General features: G+C 40.1%; 1 protein-coding gene across 1 annotated transcript in view; it reads right to left on the reverse strand.

The window, feature by feature from the left end:
- OCA2 (OCA2 melanosomal transmembrane protein) overlaps nt 1-18752 on the reverse strand; it is a 530032-nt gene that overhangs the window by 323887 nt on the left and 187393 nt on the right. Inside the window, exons 15-16 of the mRNA XM_046009122.1 lie at nt 3491-3638; nt 1296-1353 (exon numbers count right to left, since the gene is read on the reverse strand). Coding sequence (XP_045865078.1) covers nt 1296-1353; nt 3491-3638 — 206 coding nt within the window. The remainder of the gene's footprint in view (nt 1-1295; nt 1354-3490; nt 3639-18752) is intronic.

Consider the following 18752-nt stretch of genomic DNA (forward strand, 5'->3'; position numbering starts at 1 on the left):
GGCTGCAGCCCCTGACCCTCTGTTCACAGATTACATGGGCTACCTCCTAAGCATATGTCTCCTTTCTTACCTACTGCCAAAACTTGTGGCTCAACTGGCCACAAGCCAACTCATCTTCCCCTTCCCACCCCTAAGGAAGGCCAGTTTAGCTAGCTGAGTCTGTGATGGTGAATTTTGAGGAAAAGGGCATGGTATCTACCAGTTGTGAGGAGGGACACTACAAACGTTCTGTGCAGCCATGTTAATCATAGAAAATGGGTATGACCATTGGCAGTTCCGGAATTGTAAATGGAGGGAGCAGGCAGGTCAAAAAACATTCCAGCATCACTTGGCTGGTACAAGTAGAGATGATCCAAAGTTTGTACTTATCTGTTATTTCAGGTGTCTATCAAATTTTCTCCTTTGGCTATCTGGAGCTATCACAGTTAAGAACTCCTAGATTCAATACAAACTCCTTTCTTTTCCCTTCCATCTCTCCTCAATGCTCATTCACTAGGTACACGGAGAGGTGCACAATCTCTTCCCTAACTCACAGCCAGCATTTCATGATCTAGCAAAGCAGTCAGGGTCTGCATAAACCTGGGGCCCATAAAAGTGTCAGAGCCACACCCTTTTCTCCTAACCCTAACCATTTCAATGGGACAGAGATTGGAAAGAGACACATTACCTACCAAGACCCCGATGTCTTAATTTCCTTTAGAAAGAGACAAAATGCTCTTATCATAATTAGAAAGTTGGCACTCCCTCTCCCCCTCAGGAAAGAAACTACCTGGATTTGAAAGTTCACAAAGATACAAATGTCTTCCAGCAGATCTGGAGCAGAGTTCTCTAGGCTAGGTAAGGGGCACTATGTGTGCTCACCAGAAATGAGAGCGATATGACAGGACGTACACACACACTCCATCTCTGTCCCTAACACTTCTCCATCTCACACAGCATTCCTTACCTGTCTCTGCTTCCACCTCCTTATCTACACAATGGGAACCTTAAGATTATTACCCTTTTAGGATCAAGAAGAACTGCAAGAGTCAGAGGCACCCAGCCAACTTTCTCTGCAGCTACATTAACCATAGAAAGGGTCACCCTATCTCAAAGGAAATAAAAAAAATGTTAACTTTTCAATTTCTGGGCAAAATAAGCCTACCAAGTCAGGAAAATGATTTCCCTATTAACTCCTAGAAATAACTTATGTCTTGTGTACAATTACAGGAATAAAAGGAGAAATCACTTTCAGTTCTAACTCCAGGTGAAGCTAGAGGTGAATCAGAAATCCCTGAGAGAAGAAAGCACAATACCTTTTTTTGTAGTTCCTGGGTATTGGTCTCCCAATTTTTATCTTCCTGTGATATTTGTCTAAAGGAGGAAAAAGGCAGACTCATTATTTTCCCGGTGATATTGAGCAGTGAGATCAGTGGGGCAGCAGTCAGCAGCACATCTAGTATGGACCTCTGGCCTGGATACCATCCACTAAGTGATGCCTAATGTAGACATATAATGGTTCACATCTAGTCATGTAAGGCAACTGGTGGAGCTGGGTTTATGGATGGGGAAAAATGTATCATCTATATTTCCAAAGAAAAGTGACATAGGAAATGGATGGAATGTCGATTAGGTGTGTGCAAGCATGTGTACATGTGAGCCTGAGAATGGGGAACATCAGAAGAACACTGACCAAAATGTGAACAAGGGGAATGACAGTAAGCTACTTTTAGCTCTTTCACTTTCTACTTTTCTACACTTTTTTTCAAATGAGGTTATGTTATATTTACAACTACTAACAGAAAATATAGTAAAAGAAATGCCACTTGTTTTGGTGTTGACTTTCATGAATTAGAACAGTGGAGAATTTAGTTTTAATGAACACTTGTGTGTCATAAGTATCAAAGGAGGCTGATCACACAGTGAGAACATACCCTAAAGGAAATCACAGCAGACCTAGATGAATCCTGAGGACATTTTTTTTGTTGTTTATTTACAGCATAACAGTGTTCATTGTTCTGGGGACTTTTTTTTATTTTATTTTTTCAGTGTTCCAGATTCATTGATTATGCACCACACTCAGTTCTCCATGCACTATATGCCCCTGAGGACATTTTTTTTAAAGAATATGTATAAACAAGGCCTGCAGAGCCAACACTTCCCTTACAGCACCCTCATTCTAATCTGCTCCTCAGTGATTGTGTGGCCTTACAAAGGCAACACCCTCTCTAGGCCTCAGTTTTGCTATCTGTAATCAACACAGGATGAGAAGATGGAAGCTTGGTGAGCCTCTGGGCCCACATGGTTCTTCACATGTGTAACCCTGAGATGCACGGAGTATATCTTTAACACCCCACAGCAGAGGAAGCATGCTGAAGCTTGAAGGTCCATGGATTAAATACATTTAGGGAAATTTACTCCTGCATCTTTAATTTACAAAGTTTCTCCTTTTAAGATTCATGCCTGTTGTTGACACTGGGACCCACCCTGCAATTCTGGGCCACCCTGGAGCCTCAGGACCTGCTTCGTCAGCACCACCTTGTGGAGGTGGGTACTAGGCTGGGATAGAACCGAGATAGCACTTCACCCTGGGCTGCCTCACTGGAAAGAATGGGTCTCCATGGGCTCACCTGTGGCCTTTTCCTACACTAACAGAATGGGCTGCGAGACTGTAATACTGGATGACCCTCTAGGGTCAGCACTGGTTTTCAGCCTGAGAACTCAGGGCTGGTTTCAGCAAACTACAATATGCAAAATCAGTTATACTACATTCACAAGGACTCACATTTCCCTTGCCTTGATAGCTTTCTCCTTTCCACCCAGTTCCCAGCTCCATGGCAGTAAAGCTTCAATATCCCTAAAGGGTGGACAAACTCACCACTCCATTGCTATTTTTTACATCTCAGCTTTGATTAAAAGCAAATGACAGGAAATGAATTGAGAAAGACTTAGGTATTCCTTGAGATCCCTGAAAATCAACTACTGAGAGTATTTTGTTAGATTCCTTTGTTATATTGTTTTTTATTCTTTTTGTTTGTTTGTTTTTGATTCTTGTTATGCAATGTGTTATGTGTGGAAGTGTGACAGGTAGTAGTTGAGTGTGGATTCAGTCCCTGGTGTCATTCTTTCCTTGCTGTAGAATCCTGGACAAATTAGTCAAATTCTCTGAGCCTCAGTTTTCTCATCCTTAAACAGGGGCTAGGACAAGCACACATTCCAGAGATCCAAGCAAGGTTAGATAAAATAATGTGCCACAAGAGAATTACTACACATTGTATGGTGCTCCAAACCTGCTCACTGACATGAAGATAGAGTTACAGTTTTAGAGTACCATGAAGTATTCTGAAGACCCATAATTTTAACTTACTTGAATGGTATACTCTGACATTTGGACACCATTGGGGTGGTAGTAAAAGGTTGTTGATACACTCCAACCACTGAGCATAACTGGTAAAGATGAGAACCACCACTGTAAACCAAAAGTAGCCTGAGCAGGGCCCTCGCTTGGTACCTGTGGAAGGTATGCAGCCTTCGGGCCAGCAGGTGCTCCAGTGCCTGCACCTTCCCCAGGAGCAGGCCCCGAACCGCTGTCTCCTCCCGGCTGGCTGGGCTAATACGCTGTGCAGTCAGGCGCCAGACGTGGATCTCGTGCTTCAGTTCTGCAGGAAAGGAAACATGAGGCTTGAGTCTCCCACAACCTCAGACACCAGCAGACATTCCACTCTCCTCACCACCTTCCATGATCAGAAACACATACCTTATGGTGCACAGATACCACGGGCCAAATCAAAGCAGTGACTTCTTAGCATTCATGTCTTTGTAATGGAACCAGGAGACAAAGCCCACATTAATAAATTACCATGGATGTGAAGTAATGTGATTTGGGTGAGGAATAAATTCCCGAATATATATCTATATGTGTGTGTGTGTATATATATATATATATATATATATATATATATATATATGCATGTATATATATATGTGTGTGTATATATATATATATATATTTGGGAATTTATTCCTCACCCAAATATATATATATGCTAGACACCAATAACATCTCCCCCTCCCCAGGAAATTATTTTCTGCAGCCAGAAGTTTGGGTCTCTCAGCCAAGATCCAGATATTGCCTAATCATTGAAATAGATCTAGTGAACATTGGGAATACAAGTGTAGTCTCAGCAGGAGGATGTCTGGTAAGAGGCAGAGGTAGGAAATGCCTCCCTCCCTCCCTCCTGACCAGGCTTCCAAGCTGAATTTGTGTCTGTGAAAGAACACAGGCGGGAAGATGTAGACAACCTTATGAAATGCTCAGATTAATAGAATGAGGCAAATTTCACCCTTCAATGAATTCAGACATCTTCTGGTATAGAAGAGTAGAGAGAAATGAATTGCCAATTCATTGGCTCCTAAAATATCAAAATCTTTTATGAAAATTTAAGTTTAAACTCTATTTTACAGTTAAAGATATTACAAAAATTTCTCAAAATATCCACCAAAAAATATAAGGAATCATGGTATGTTCATGAATCACTTCTTATGTGCAATGCCCTGTACCACATATCACAAGAATTCCAGATGAAACTAAAAGACATAACCCTTTTGAGCAGGACTAGAGCACTTGACAACTAGCTCAAAGCAGAGGCAAGGCAAGGTAGTTATCTAAACTGTGAAGGAGCATGTAGTTGTGGGTTCAATGACTAGGAAAATACCATCTTTTAAGCCCCTTCTATTCAGTACACAAACATTGATCACAGACTAGGTGAAATACCTACTGCAAATGCTGGGGAAAAAGTATATAAGCTAGGCAGACACACAGACTGCAAATAAAGTGTGTCAAGAGAATTGGTTAAGGACAGGAGCACTAACACCATTTCAGTTAACCCATGGTTTTCTCCAAAGGATCGGCCTTACAAAGAGGAAGACCCATTAGTACTGAGATATGTAATGTGCTTTCATTCAGCACATATTGATACTTTGTAGCTTGCAAAATAAAGAAATTTAAAACTTGGGTATAATTCAAAAGTCTCTTCAGAAAAACAAATTATAATTTCTTTTCAGAGAGCCTTATGACTCATTAAACAACCTATGAGGTTAAGATAGCATTAAAAGAAGGAGCAGGAGGAGGAGGAGAAAAATGAATAAACTAGCCTCCTGAAATACTAAACACAAAAATGCCACACAGAGACTGGAAAGGGGAGATGAAGCCATTGCTGCCTCAGCGAAAGTCCACAGTGCCAGTGATTCCTCCAGTGTTCTGAAACACATTACACAGAAGTATCATTCAAAGTCTAGCCAAGAAGTACAAAGATTTCCCAGCTAGTCTTTCAAGGCACGCTAGTGATGATCACTCTTCCAAATGTATGATCAGCTTTAAAGAGCTAAACAAGACCGTGGTTAGTTTCTGGGGCTGGCCTACTGGGTGCAGGCTGGGAGTCCTCTCTCCATCTGTGTGTGAAAATCAGAGCCTGGGAATCACTACCACATCTGCAAAACTGCCCTTTCAGGTACCCCCTGCCTCCTTTCCATAGGTGCCCTCTCCAGGGATAGTTTCAGCCCCCTCATACACACATATACACAGAGCCTAGCTGACTTCTAACCCATCAAATCAAACAGGTGGAGCTATTCTCCCCGGCTAAACCTGTGAATTAAAGGATCAAGTTGCACACTTTTGTATTCCTAATTTTGAAATGAAATATGTCATCAATTAACAGGGTATTTAGTTAAGAGAGAGATTTTGCCCAGGGAAATGAAGCTTACTGCCTGCACCCAGAACTCATTTTACTCAAGTGTATGTGCTCCTCAGTTCCCAGACTTCCTCCACACCTCTGCCATTTCCCCACCCTGTCTCCTCTGCTAAGCTCTAAGACCATGTCTCCTGCATCTTGTGCTGCTAGATTCTAAAATAGACATTCCATCTCCCCTGCCCCAACAAAACTCTCTCCCCTCACTTTCTTCATTTTAATATGACACCATTTATCTTCCAGGTTCATAAGCCTGAAATGTCATTTTGGTCTTATCAGTGCCACTCTCCACTATTTCTGCATTAACACTGCTAGTCATATAATAGCTTTCAGATACCATGCTAAATGCTAAAGGAGGAAAAATTAATAAGTTACAGGATAAGCCTCCAACCAGCTATAAAGAAATATAAGCTATAACATAAGTAAACATGAGTCAAGACAGTACTAGGTCACAAAAGGAGTTCAGGATGTATTGGTATGGTTCTCACAGGGTCCACTTGTTCCTATCCCAGTTCACCAGCTTGCCCAGGCCTCATCTCCTCATACTTACTGATTCTGATTGCTCCTCAGTAACCTCTGACTGAAGTCACTTCCTACCAATCCACCCAAGGTTAGTCATAAAATTATATAGGTAGATATACAGAGAAGAAATCTATCTATCTATGTTCTCATTTACCCATCTTCTAGGATGATAAACCTATCAAGGCTGAGCTATCTAGAAAGATAGATAAATGTAGATAGACAGATTCCTTCTTTCAAATAACCGTTGGTTCCCCCATGGACTGCAGAATAAAGCCAAAGATCTTCAGGGAAGACAAGATCCTTAAAAATGGCAAGCACCACGTGTACCCGAATGTTTATAGCAGCAATGTCTACAATAGCCAGACTATGGAAAGAACCTAGATGTCCATCAACAGATGAATGGATCAAGAAGATGTGGTATATATACACAATGGAATACTATGCAGCCATCAAAAGAAATGAAATCTTGCCATTTGCGACGATGTGGATGGAACTAGAGCGTATCATGCTTAGTGAAATAAGTCAATCAGAGAAAGACAACTATCATATGATCTCCCTGATATGAGGACATGGAGAAGCAACATGGGGGGGTAGGGGGATAGGAGAAGAATAAATGAAACAAGATGGGATTGGGAGGGAGACAAACCATAAATGACTCTTAATCTCACAAAACAAACTGGGGGTTGCTGGGGGGAGGTGGGATTGCGAGAGGGGGAGTGGGCTATGGACATTGGGGAGGGGAGGCGAACCATAAGAGACTATGGACTCTGAAAAACAACCTGAGGGTTTTGAAGGGTCAGGGGTGGGAGGTTGGGGGAACAGGTGGTGGGTGATGGGGAGGGCACGTTTTGCATGGAGCACTGGGTGTTGTGCAAAAAGAATGAATACTGTTACGCTGAAAAAATTAATAAAAAGGGAAAAAAAAATGGCAAGCACCATTGTGATAGATAAATGCAGGTAGACAGACAGATAGATTCCTTCTTTCAAATAACCATTGGTTCCTCATGGATTGCAGAATAAAGCCAAAGATCTTCAGGGAAAACAAGATCCTCAAATGGCAAGCACCATTGTGAGCTCTGATCTTGCTGTATCATCTCTTACTTTTGTCACACTGGACTCTGACCAGGAGACATCATTAGATGTCTAATATATTACCCCCAACTCCTATTTTCCTGAGCCTCTTAACCAACCTCCTACAACATTACTTGGGGTCACTGTACACAACAGTACAAACAGGCAAAGACATTACCATGTGGGATACGCTCTCTCACAGGAGGTGGTGGCTGCCAGAAAGCCCAGAGGAGGGTGATCCAGCTCAAAGTGATGAATCTCAGGGGAAGATGCCCAGGCCAGGAGTTGAGAAATGGAATTCTACTTTTTTTTTGTTTATGTTTGTTTGTCTTAATTTTTTGTTATGTTCAGTTAGCCATCCTATAAGTATATCATTAGTTTTTGATGTAATGCTCAACAATTTATTTGTTGCATATAACACCCACTGCTCATCACAAAACAAGCTCTCCTTAATGCCCATCACCCAGCTACTCCATTCCTTCACACCCCTCCCTTCTGTAACCCTCAGTTTGTTTCCTAGGGTCCAGAATCTCTCATGGTTTATTCCCTCTCTGATTTCTTCCCATTCAGTTTTCCCTCCCTTCCCCTGTAGTCCTCCATGCTATTCCTTATGCTCCACATAAGAGTGAAACCTTATGATAATTGTCTTTCTCTGCTTGAATTACTTCACTTAGTATAATCCCCTTCAGTTTCATCTATGCCAATGCAAAGGGTGGGTATTCATCCTTTCTGATGTCTGAGTAATATTTCATTGTATATTTGGACCACATCCTCATTATCTATTCATCTGCTGAAGAACATCTCAGATTCTTCCACAGGTTTGATATTGTAGACATTGCTGCTTTGAACGTTGGAGTGAATGTGTCCCTTCCTTTCACTGCATCTGTATCTTTGGTGTAAATACCTAATAGTGTAATTGCAGGGTTGGAGGGTACTACTATAAAATTCTTACAGTTTGTGTTAAGCAGTACAATACCACTTGAAGTTAGTGGTATAATTATCACTAAACTCACAAAACACAACTATAGCCAAAAATGTAACAGCAAAAAAAAAAGAAACAAAATGAATATTTTTAAAATACTAAATTAATTCAAAAGCAGGCATAAGGGGAGGGAAAAGGCAATAAAGAAGAGAAGGCACACATAGAAAACAACATGATGATACACTTCAATTTAATCATATCATTAATCATCTTAAATATAAATAATCTAAACATACCAATTAAAGGGCAGAGATTATAAAGTTGGATTAAAAAAACAAGACCCAAATGTTAGCTTCTTGCAAGAAATGCACTTTAAATATAAAGACACAGTGATATCCAATATCTGTAAAGAACTTATTAAATTCAACATCCAAAAGAAAAACAAAAAATACAGTCAAGAAATGGACAGAAGACATGAACACATTTCTCCAAAGAAAACATACAAATGGTCAAGAGACACATGAAAAAAATGCTCAACATCACTTGGCATCAGGGAAATACAAATCAAGACCACAATGAGATACCACCTCACATCAGTCAGAATGGCTAAAATTAGCAAGTCATGAAAAGACAGAAGTTGGCAAGGATGTGAAGAAACAGGAACCCTCTTACACTGTTGGTGGGAATGCAAGCTGGTTACAGCCCCTCTGGAAATCAGTATAATCAGTATGAAGTTTCATCAAAAAGTTGAAAATAGAGCTACCCTATGTGACCCAGAAATTGCCCAACATAGTGACTCAAAAGGCACATACACTCTAATGTTTATAGCAGCAATGTCCATAATAGCCAAACTACGGAAAGAACACAGATGTCCATTTACAGATGAATGCATAAAGAAGTGGTATATATAGACAGTGGACAACTACTCACGCATTAAAAAAATAAAATCTTCTATTTTCAACATTTTGAGGAACCTCCATGCTGTTTTCCAGAGTGGTTGCACCAGCTTGCATACCCTATGACCCAGCAATTGCACTACTGGGTATTTACCCTAAAGATACAAACATAGTGATCTGAAGGGGCATGTGCACCCGAATGTTTATAGCAGCAATGTCTACAATAGCCAAACTATGGAAAGAACCTAGATGTCCATCAACAGATGAATGGATAAAGAAGATGTGGTATATATATACAATGGAATACTATGCAGCCATCAAAAGAAATGAAATCTTGCCATTTGCGACGACGTGGATGGAACTAGAGCGTATCATGCTTAGTGAAATAAGTCAGTCGGAGAAAGACAACTATCATATGATCTCCCTGATATGAGGACATGGAGAAGCAACATGGGGGGTTAGGGGGATAGGAGAAGAATAAATGAAACAAGATGGGATTGGGAGGGAGACAAACCATAAATGATTCTTAATCTCACAAAACAAACATGGGGGTTGCTGGGGGGAGGTGGGATTGGGAGAGGGGGAGGGGGCTATGGACATTGGGGAGGGTATGTGCTATCATGAGTGCTGTGAAGTGTGTAATCCTGGCGATTCACAGACCTGTACCCCTGGGGATAAAAATACATTATATGTTTATTTAAAAAAAAAATTTTTTTTGGAAGGGAAGGCGAACCATAAGAGACTATGGACTCTGAAAAACAACCTGAGGGTTTTGAAGGGTCAGGGGTGGGAGGTTGGGGGAAGAGGGGGTGGGTAATGGGGAGGGCACGTTTTGCATGGAGCACTGGGTGTTGTGCAAAAACAATGAATACTGTTACGCTGAAAAAATAAATAAAATGGGAAAAAAATAAAATAAAATAAAATCTTGCCATTTGCAACAACGTGGATAGAACTAGAGGATATTATGCTAAGTGAAATAAGTCAATCAGAAAAAGACAATTATCATATTATTTCACTGATGTGTGGAATTTAAGAAACAAAACAGGATCACTGGAGAAAAGAGGGAAAATAAAACAAGATGAAATCAAGGAGGGAGACAAACCATAAGAGACTCTTGATCATGGGAAACAAACTGAGGGTTGCTAGAGGGGATGAGGGTGGGGGGATGGGGTTACTGGGTGATGAACATTAAGGAGGGCATGTGATATAATGAGCACTGAGTATTATATAAGACTGATGAATCACTGACCTCTACCTCTGAAACCAATAATACTTATATGTTAATTTCAATTTAAAAACTAAACAAAAAACAAAAGACAGTGAAAGGATGGAAAAGATATACTATACTACCACTAGTGAAGAAAAATCTGGAAGTGCTATATTAGCAACAAAATTGATTTCAGAGCAAGAACATGATTATGGATAGGGAAGGTCATTTTATAATGATTTATATGGTGTTAATTCTTCAAGAGGAAATAACAACTTTAAATATTTGCATATCCTAGTAAAAGAATTTTGAAATATATAAAGCAAAAATCCCATAACTGCAAAAAAGAGACAAATCCACAATCATAATTAGAGATTTCTATTTTCATTCTTTAATAATTGATAGAACAAGTGGACAGAAAATCAAATACAGAAGACTTGAATAATGTTATCAACCAACTTGACCTAACTGACTATACTGACAAAGCTTCACCTAACATAGCAGAGTACATATTCTGTTCTGGTGCACATGGAACGTTTATAATGCTAGACATTCTAGCTATAAAATAGTCTTAATAACTTTAAAAGGATTCAAGTTTTACCAAGGGTATTCTCTGATACAGGTAACTGCAAAATCTCTATGTGGTAAATTATTTTCATGTAAAATATTCAAGGATCAAAGAAATCAGTGGGAAATTAGAAAGTAATTTAAACTGTATGGAAATTAAATAAAACATATGAAAATTGGTGGCAGGTCACTAAAGTATTAATTGGACAGAAATTCAGAGCACTGAAAACTTGTATTAGAAAAGAAGGCATATATAAAATCAATAACCTTAGCTTCTACTTTAAGAAACTAGCAAAAGAAGAATAAATTGACCCAAAGTAAGCCAAAGAAAATAAATATCAGAGTAGAAATCATTAAAAGAGAAAAAACTATAGAGAAAATCTATATAATCAGAAGCTGGTTTCTTGTTATCAATAAAATTAATAAAACTCTAACCAGACCAATCAGAATAAAGCAAAGACACAAATTATAAATATCAGAAATGAGAGTTACATGATCAAAAATCCATTAAAAGGATAATGAAAGAATATTATGAACTTCAGAATAATTCTTTCGACAACTGAAATATAATAGATAAATTCCTTGAAATATATAAATTGCCAGTTATCACTCAAGAAGAAATAGATAACAATAACAGCCAGGTCTGTGTCTATGTCTATGAAGGATTTTGAATTTGTAATTAAACCTCCATACACATGAACACGTGCACACACACACGCACACACATCCAAGTGTGCAAATGTCTTAGCAAATATTTAAGGGGACAGTACTAGCAATTCTACACCATCTCATTCAAAAAAATTGAAGAGGGCATGTGATTCTATGAGGACAGCAAAAAAGTCATTATGAGAAAGTAAATTCTACACAGGTATCCCTAATGTACACAGACACAAAAATTCTGTACAAATATTAACAAGAAGGAGCTTGAGCTGATATCTGGTGAGGAGGGCAGACTTTGGCAGTTATTTGTGCTTTTTACCAAATAAGTCATTTTCTTTTCCAATCTGGACATTTGCTAGTCTGACTCACCCTGTGACCAGTGGAGCCTAGTGACAATCAGGATGACAAGCTACGAACAGAGTCATCATGTGTCAGTCAATAATGGGGTGGAACAAGTGGTTCTCTCTGCTTCGATGACCAACAGCTCAAGGCTCTGAGAACTGACAACAAGAAGAGTACTGCCAGTGCACAGTGGGAATGAAGCCAAAGATGGGAGAAGAATAGGGCAGCGTTACTTTTTCACTGCAACATAGCCAAGGCTGTTCATACAGATGCTCTGGATGCCACCATAGACCTACTGAAACCAAATCTCTAGGATAGAGCTTGAGAATTTGTACTTATGATAAGCATTCTCAAATTGGAAGGCCCTATGACCTGTGGTGGCCCATAGCAATTGCCCTGACACTCTGTGTCACTCTGTGCTGACTCATAGCTTGTCATGGCATTGCCACAGGGTTTCAGCATCATGAAGGTCCCAGCCATCTTCTCCCCCTTCCCTCAAAGCTTTTTTCAGTTGCTTACTCAGGAAGAGTGGAGGATTTGATTATACAGATTTGTGTCATATACTTCTAAATCTGTGTATCCCAAATTCATGTCAAGATATCATTATCCAGGGAGGAGGAGTCAAGATGGCGGAGAAGTAGCAGGCTGAGACTACATCAGGTAGCAGGAGATCTGCTCAATAGCTTATCTAAACATTGCAAACACCTACAAATCCAACGGGAGAGCGAAGAGAAGAACAGCAACTCTAGAAACAGAAAATCAACCACTTTCTGAAAGGTAGGACTGGCGGAGAAGTGAATCTAAAACGACGGGAAGATAGACCGCGGGGGGAGGGGCCGGCTCCCGGCAAGCGGCGGAGCCACGGAGCACAAAATCAGGACTTTTAAAAGTCTGTTCCACTGAGGGACATTGCTCCAGAGGCTAACCCAGGGTGAAGCCCACGCGGGGTCAGCGTGGCCCCAGGCCCCGCAGGGTCACAGAAGGATCAGGGGTGTCAGAGTGTCGGAGAGCTCGCAGGTATTAGAATGGAGAAGCCTGCTGCAGAGACAGAGCCGAGGACTGAACTCTCAGCTCGGTGTTACCTTGAACTGGTCACGGGCTGGGTGAGCTCGGAGCGCGGCTAGAGGCTGGGGATACGGGAGTGATTGGGTGCTGTCCTCTGGGGGCGCACTGAGGAGTGGGGCCCCAGGCTCTCGGCTCCTCCGGGCCGGAGACTGGGAGGCCGCCATTTTCATTCCCGTCCTCCGGAACTCTACGGAAAGCGTTCAGGGAACAGAAGCTCCCAAAAGCGAACCCGAGCCAATTACTTAGTCCGGCTGCCGGTAGGCGGTGCAATCCCGCCTCGGGCAAAGACACTTGAAAGTCACTACAACAGGCCCCTCCCCCAGAAGAGCAACAAAATATCCAGCCAGGATGAAGTTCATCTATCAAGGAGAAAGCAGGTTCAATTCCTAAGTCAGCAGAGCAATTCCAGAGGAGGAGAAAGCAAAGCACGGAACTCATGGCTTTCTCCCCATGATTCTTTAGTCTTGCGGCTACTTCAATTTTTCTTTCTTTTTTCAATTTTTTTTTTTTTTTTCAATTTTTTTTTCTTTTTTCAATTTTTTTTTCTTTTTTCTTTTTTCTTCTTCTGCTAAATTTTTTAAAACTTTTACCCTTTTCTTTTTTAACGTTTTTTGACTAGTTCATCTAAATATATATATTTTTTCTTTCTTTTTTATATTTTTTTATTTGTTTTATTTTTTAAATTTTTTTCTTTTTTTTTTTTTTCTTTTTTTTTCAGAACCGGTTTTTATCCCCTTTCTCCCCCCCACAATTTGGGGTCTCTTCTGATTTGGTTACAGCGCATTTTTCTGGGGTCTTTGCCACCCTTTTAGTAGTTTATTTGCTCCTTCATATCCACTTATCTGGACAAAATGACAAGGCGGAAAAAATCACCACAAACAAAAGAACAAGAGACAGTACCGAAGGCTAGGGACCTAATCAACACAGACATGGGTAATATGTCAGATCAAGAGTTCAGAATGACGATTCTGAACATTCTAGCCGGGCTCGAAAAAGGCATGGAAGATATTAGAGAAACCCTCTCTGGAGATATTAAAGCCCTTTCTGGAGAAATTAAAGAACTAAAATCTAACCAATTTGAAATCAAAAAAGCTATTAATGAGGTGCAATCAAAAATGGAGGCTCTCACTGCTAGGATCAATGAGGCAGAAGAAAGAATTAGTGATATAGAAGACCAAATGACAGAGAATAAGGAAGCCGAGCAAAAGAGGGACAAACAGCTACGGGACCATGAGGGGAGAATTCGAGAGATAAGTGACACCATAAGACGAAACAACATTAGAATAATTGGGATTCCAGAAGAAGAAGAAACACAGAGGGGAGCAGAAGGTCTATTGGAGAGAATCATTGGAGAGAATTTCCCTAATATGGCAAAGGGAACAAGCATTAAAATCCAGGAGATGCAGAGAACCCCCCTCAAAGTCAACAAGAATAGGTCCACACCCCATCACCTAATAGTAAAATTTACAAGTCTTAGTGACAAAGAGAAAATCCTGAAAGCAGCCCGAGAAAAGAAATCTGTAACATACAATGGTAAAAATATTAGATTGGTGGCAGACTTATCCACAGAGACCTGGCAGGCCAGAAAGAGCTGGCATGATATATTCAGAGCACTAAACGAGAAAAACATGCAGCCAAGAATACTCTATCCAGCTAGGCTATCATTGAAAATAGAAGGAGAGATCAAAAGCTTCCAGGACAAACAAAAACTGAAAGAATTTGCAAACACCAAACCAGCTCTACAGGAAATATTGAAAGGGGTCCTCTCAGCAAAGAGAGAGCCTAAAAGTAGTACTTCAGGAAGGTACAGAGACAATATACAGTAACAGTCACCTTACAGGCTAATAATGGCACTACATTCATATCTCTCAATAGTTACCCTGAATGTTAAAGGGCTAAATGCCCCAATCAAAAGACACAGGGTATCAGAATGGATAAAAAAACAAAACCCATCAGTATGTTGCCTACAAGAAACTCATTTTAGACGCGAAGACACCTCCAGATTTAAAGTGAGGGGGTGGAAAACAATTTACCATGCTAATGGGCATCAGAAGAAAGCTGGGGTGGCAATCCTTATATCAGATCAATTAGATTTTAAGCCAAAGACTATAATAAGAGATGAGGAAGGACACTATATCCTACTCAAAGGGTCTGTCCAACAAGAAGATCTAACAATTTTAAATATCTATGCCCCTAACGTGGGAGCAGCCAACTATATCAACCAATTAATAACAAAATCAAAGAAACACATCAATAATAATACAATAATAGTAGGGGACTTGAACACTCCCCTCACTGAAATGGACAGATCATCCAAGCAAAAGATCAACAAGGAAATAAAGGCCTTAAATGACACACTGGACCAGATGGACATCACAGATCTATTCAGAACATTTCATCCCAAAGCAAAAGAATACACATTCTTCTCTAGTGCACATGGAACCTTCTCCAGAATAGATCACATCCTGGGTCACAAATCAGGTCTCAACTGGTATCAAAAGATTAGGATCATTCCCTGCATATTTTCAGACCACAATGCTCTGAAGCTAGAACTCAATCACAAGAGGAAAGCTGGAGAGAACCCAAATACATGGAGACTAAACAGCATCCTTCTAAAGAATGAATGGGTAAACCAGGAAATTAAAGAAGAATTGAAAAAATGCATGGAAACAAATGATAATGAAAACACAACAGTTCAAAATCTGTGGGACACAGGAAAGGCAGTCCTGAGAGGAAAATATATAGCGGTACAAGCCTTTCTCAAGAAACAAGAAAGGTCTCAAGTACACAACCTAACCCTACGCGTAAAGGAGCTGGAGAAAGAACAAGAAAGAAACCCTCAACCCAGCAGGAGAAGAGAAATCATAAAGATCAGAGCAGAAATTAATGAAATAGAAACCAAAAAAACAATAGAAAAAATCAATGAAACTAGGAGCTGGTTCTTTGAAAGAATCAATAAAATTGATAAACCCCTGGCCAGACTCATCAAAAAGAAAAGAGAAAGGACCCAAATCAATAAAATCATGAATGAAAGAGGAGAGATCACAACTAACACCAAAGAAATACAGACAATTATAAGAACATACTATGAGCAACTCTACGCCAACAAATTGGACAATCTGGAAGAAATGGATGCTTTCCTAGAGACATATAAACTACCACAACTGAACCAGGAAGAAAGAGAAAACCTGAACAGGCCCATAACCAGTAAGGAGATTGAAACAGTCATCAAAAATGTCCAAACAAACAAAAGCCCAGGGCCAGACGGCTTCCCAGGGGAATTCTACCAAACATTTAAAGAAGAACTAATTCCTATTCTCCTGAAACTGTTCCAAAAAATAGAAATGGAAGGAAAACTTCCAAACTCATTTTATGAGGCCAGCATCACCTTGATCCCAAAACCAGACAAGGATCCCACCAAAAAAGAGAACTACAGACCAATATCCTTGATGAACACAGACGCAAAAATTCTCGCCAAAATACTAGCCAATAGGATTCAACAGTACATTAAAAGGATTATTCACCACGATCAAGTGGGATTTATTCCAGGGCTGCAGGGTTGGTTCAACATCCGCAAATCAATCAATGTGATAGAACACATTAATAAAATAAAGAACAAGAACCATATGATACTCTCCATAGATGCTGAAAAAGCATTTGACAAAGTACAGCATCCCTTCCTGATCAAAACTCGTCAAGGTGTAGGGATAGAGGGCACATACATCAATATTATCAAAGCCATCTATGAAAAACCCACCGCAAATATCATTCTCAACGGAGAAAAACTGAAAGCTTTTCCATTAAGGTCAGGAACACGGCAGGGATGTCCATTATCACCACTGCTATTCAACATAGTACTAGAAGTCCTAGCCTCAGCAATCAGACAACAAAAAGAAATTAAAGGCATCCAAATTGGTAAAGAAGAAGTCAAACTCTCACTCTTCGCAGATGATAGGATACTATATGTGGAAAACCCAAAAGACTCCACTCCAAAACTGCTAGAACTTGTACAGGAATTCAGTAAAGTGTCAGGATATAAAATCAATGCACAGAAATCAGTTGCATTTCTGTACACCAACAACAAGACTGAAAAAAGAGAAATTAAGGAGTCAATCCCATTTACAATTGTACCCAAAACTATAAGATACCTAGGAATAAACCTAACCAAAGAGAGTAAGAATCTATTCGCAGAAAATTATAAAGCACTCATGAAAGAAATTGAGGAAGACACAAAGAAATGGAAAAATGTTCCATGCTCCTGGATTGGAAGAATAAATATTGTGAAAATGTCCATGCTACCTAAAGCAATCTACACATTTAATGCAATCCCTATCAAAATACCATCCATTTTTTTCAAAGAAATGGAACCAATAATCCTCAAATTTATATGGAACCAGAAAAGACCTCGAATAGCCAAAGGAATATTGAAAAAGAAAGCCAAAGTCGGTGGCATCACAATTCCGGACTTCAAGCTCTATTACAAAGCTGTCATCATCAAGACAGCATGGTACTGGCACAAAAACAGACACATAGATCAATGGAACAGAATAGAGAGCCCAGAAATCGACCCTCAACTCTATGGTCAACTAATCTTCGACAAAGCAGGAAAGTACATCCAATGGAAAAAAGACAGCCTCTTCAATAAATGGTGCTGGGAAAATTGGACAGCCACATGCAGAAAAATGAAATTGGACCACTTCCTTACACCACACACGAAAATAGACTCCAAATGGATGAAGGACCTCAATGTGAGAAAGGAATCCATCAAAATCCTTGAGGAGAATGCAGGCAGCAACCTCTTCGACCTCAGCCATAGCAACATCTTCCTAGGAACAACGGCAAAGGCAAGGGAAGCAAGGGCAAAAATGAACTCTTGGGATTTCATCAAGATCAAAAGCTTTTGCACAGCAAAGGAAACAGTTAACAAAACCAAAAGACAACTGACAGAATGGGAGAAGATATTTGCAAACGACATATCAGATAAAGGGCTAGTATCCCAAATCTATAAGGAACTTAGCAAACTCAACACCCAAAGAACAAACAATCCAATCAAGAAATGGGCAGAGGACATGAACAGACATTTCTGCAAAGAAGACATCCAGATGGCCAACAGACACATGAAAAAGTGCTCCACGTCACTCGGCATCAGGGAAATACAAATCAAAACCACAATGAGATATCACCTCACACCAGTCAGAATGGCTAAAATGAACAAGTCAGGAAATGACAGATGCTGGAGAGGATGTGGAGAAAGGGGAACCCTCCTCCACTGTTGGTGGGAATGCAAGCTGGTGCAACCACTCTGGAAAACAGCATGGAGGTTCCTCAAAATGTTGAAAATAGAACTACCCTATGACCCAGCAATTGCACTACTGGGTATTTACCCTAAAGATACAAACGCAGTGATCCGAAGGGGCACGTGTACCCGAATGTTTATAGCAGCAATGTCTACAATAGCCAAACTATGGAAAGAACCTAGATGTCCATCAACAGATGAATGGATAAAGAAGATGTGGTATATATACACAATGGAATACTATGCAGCCATCAAAAGAAATGAAGTCTTGCCATTTGCGATGATGTGGATGGAACTAGAGCGTATCATGCTTAGTGAAATAAGTCAATCGGAGAAAGACAACTATCATATGATCTCCCTGATATGAGGACATGGAGAAGCAACATGGGGGGTTAGGGGGATAGGAGAAGAATAAATGAAACAAGATGGGATTGGGAGGGAGACAAACCATAAATGACTCTTAATCTCACAAAACAAA

Source organism: Meles meles, chromosome 6, assembly GCF_922984935.1.
Source record: "Meles meles chromosome 6, mMelMel3.1 paternal haplotype, whole genome shotgun sequence".
NCBI classification, from domain to species: Eukaryota; Metazoa; Chordata; class Mammalia; order Carnivora; family Mustelidae; genus Meles; species Meles meles.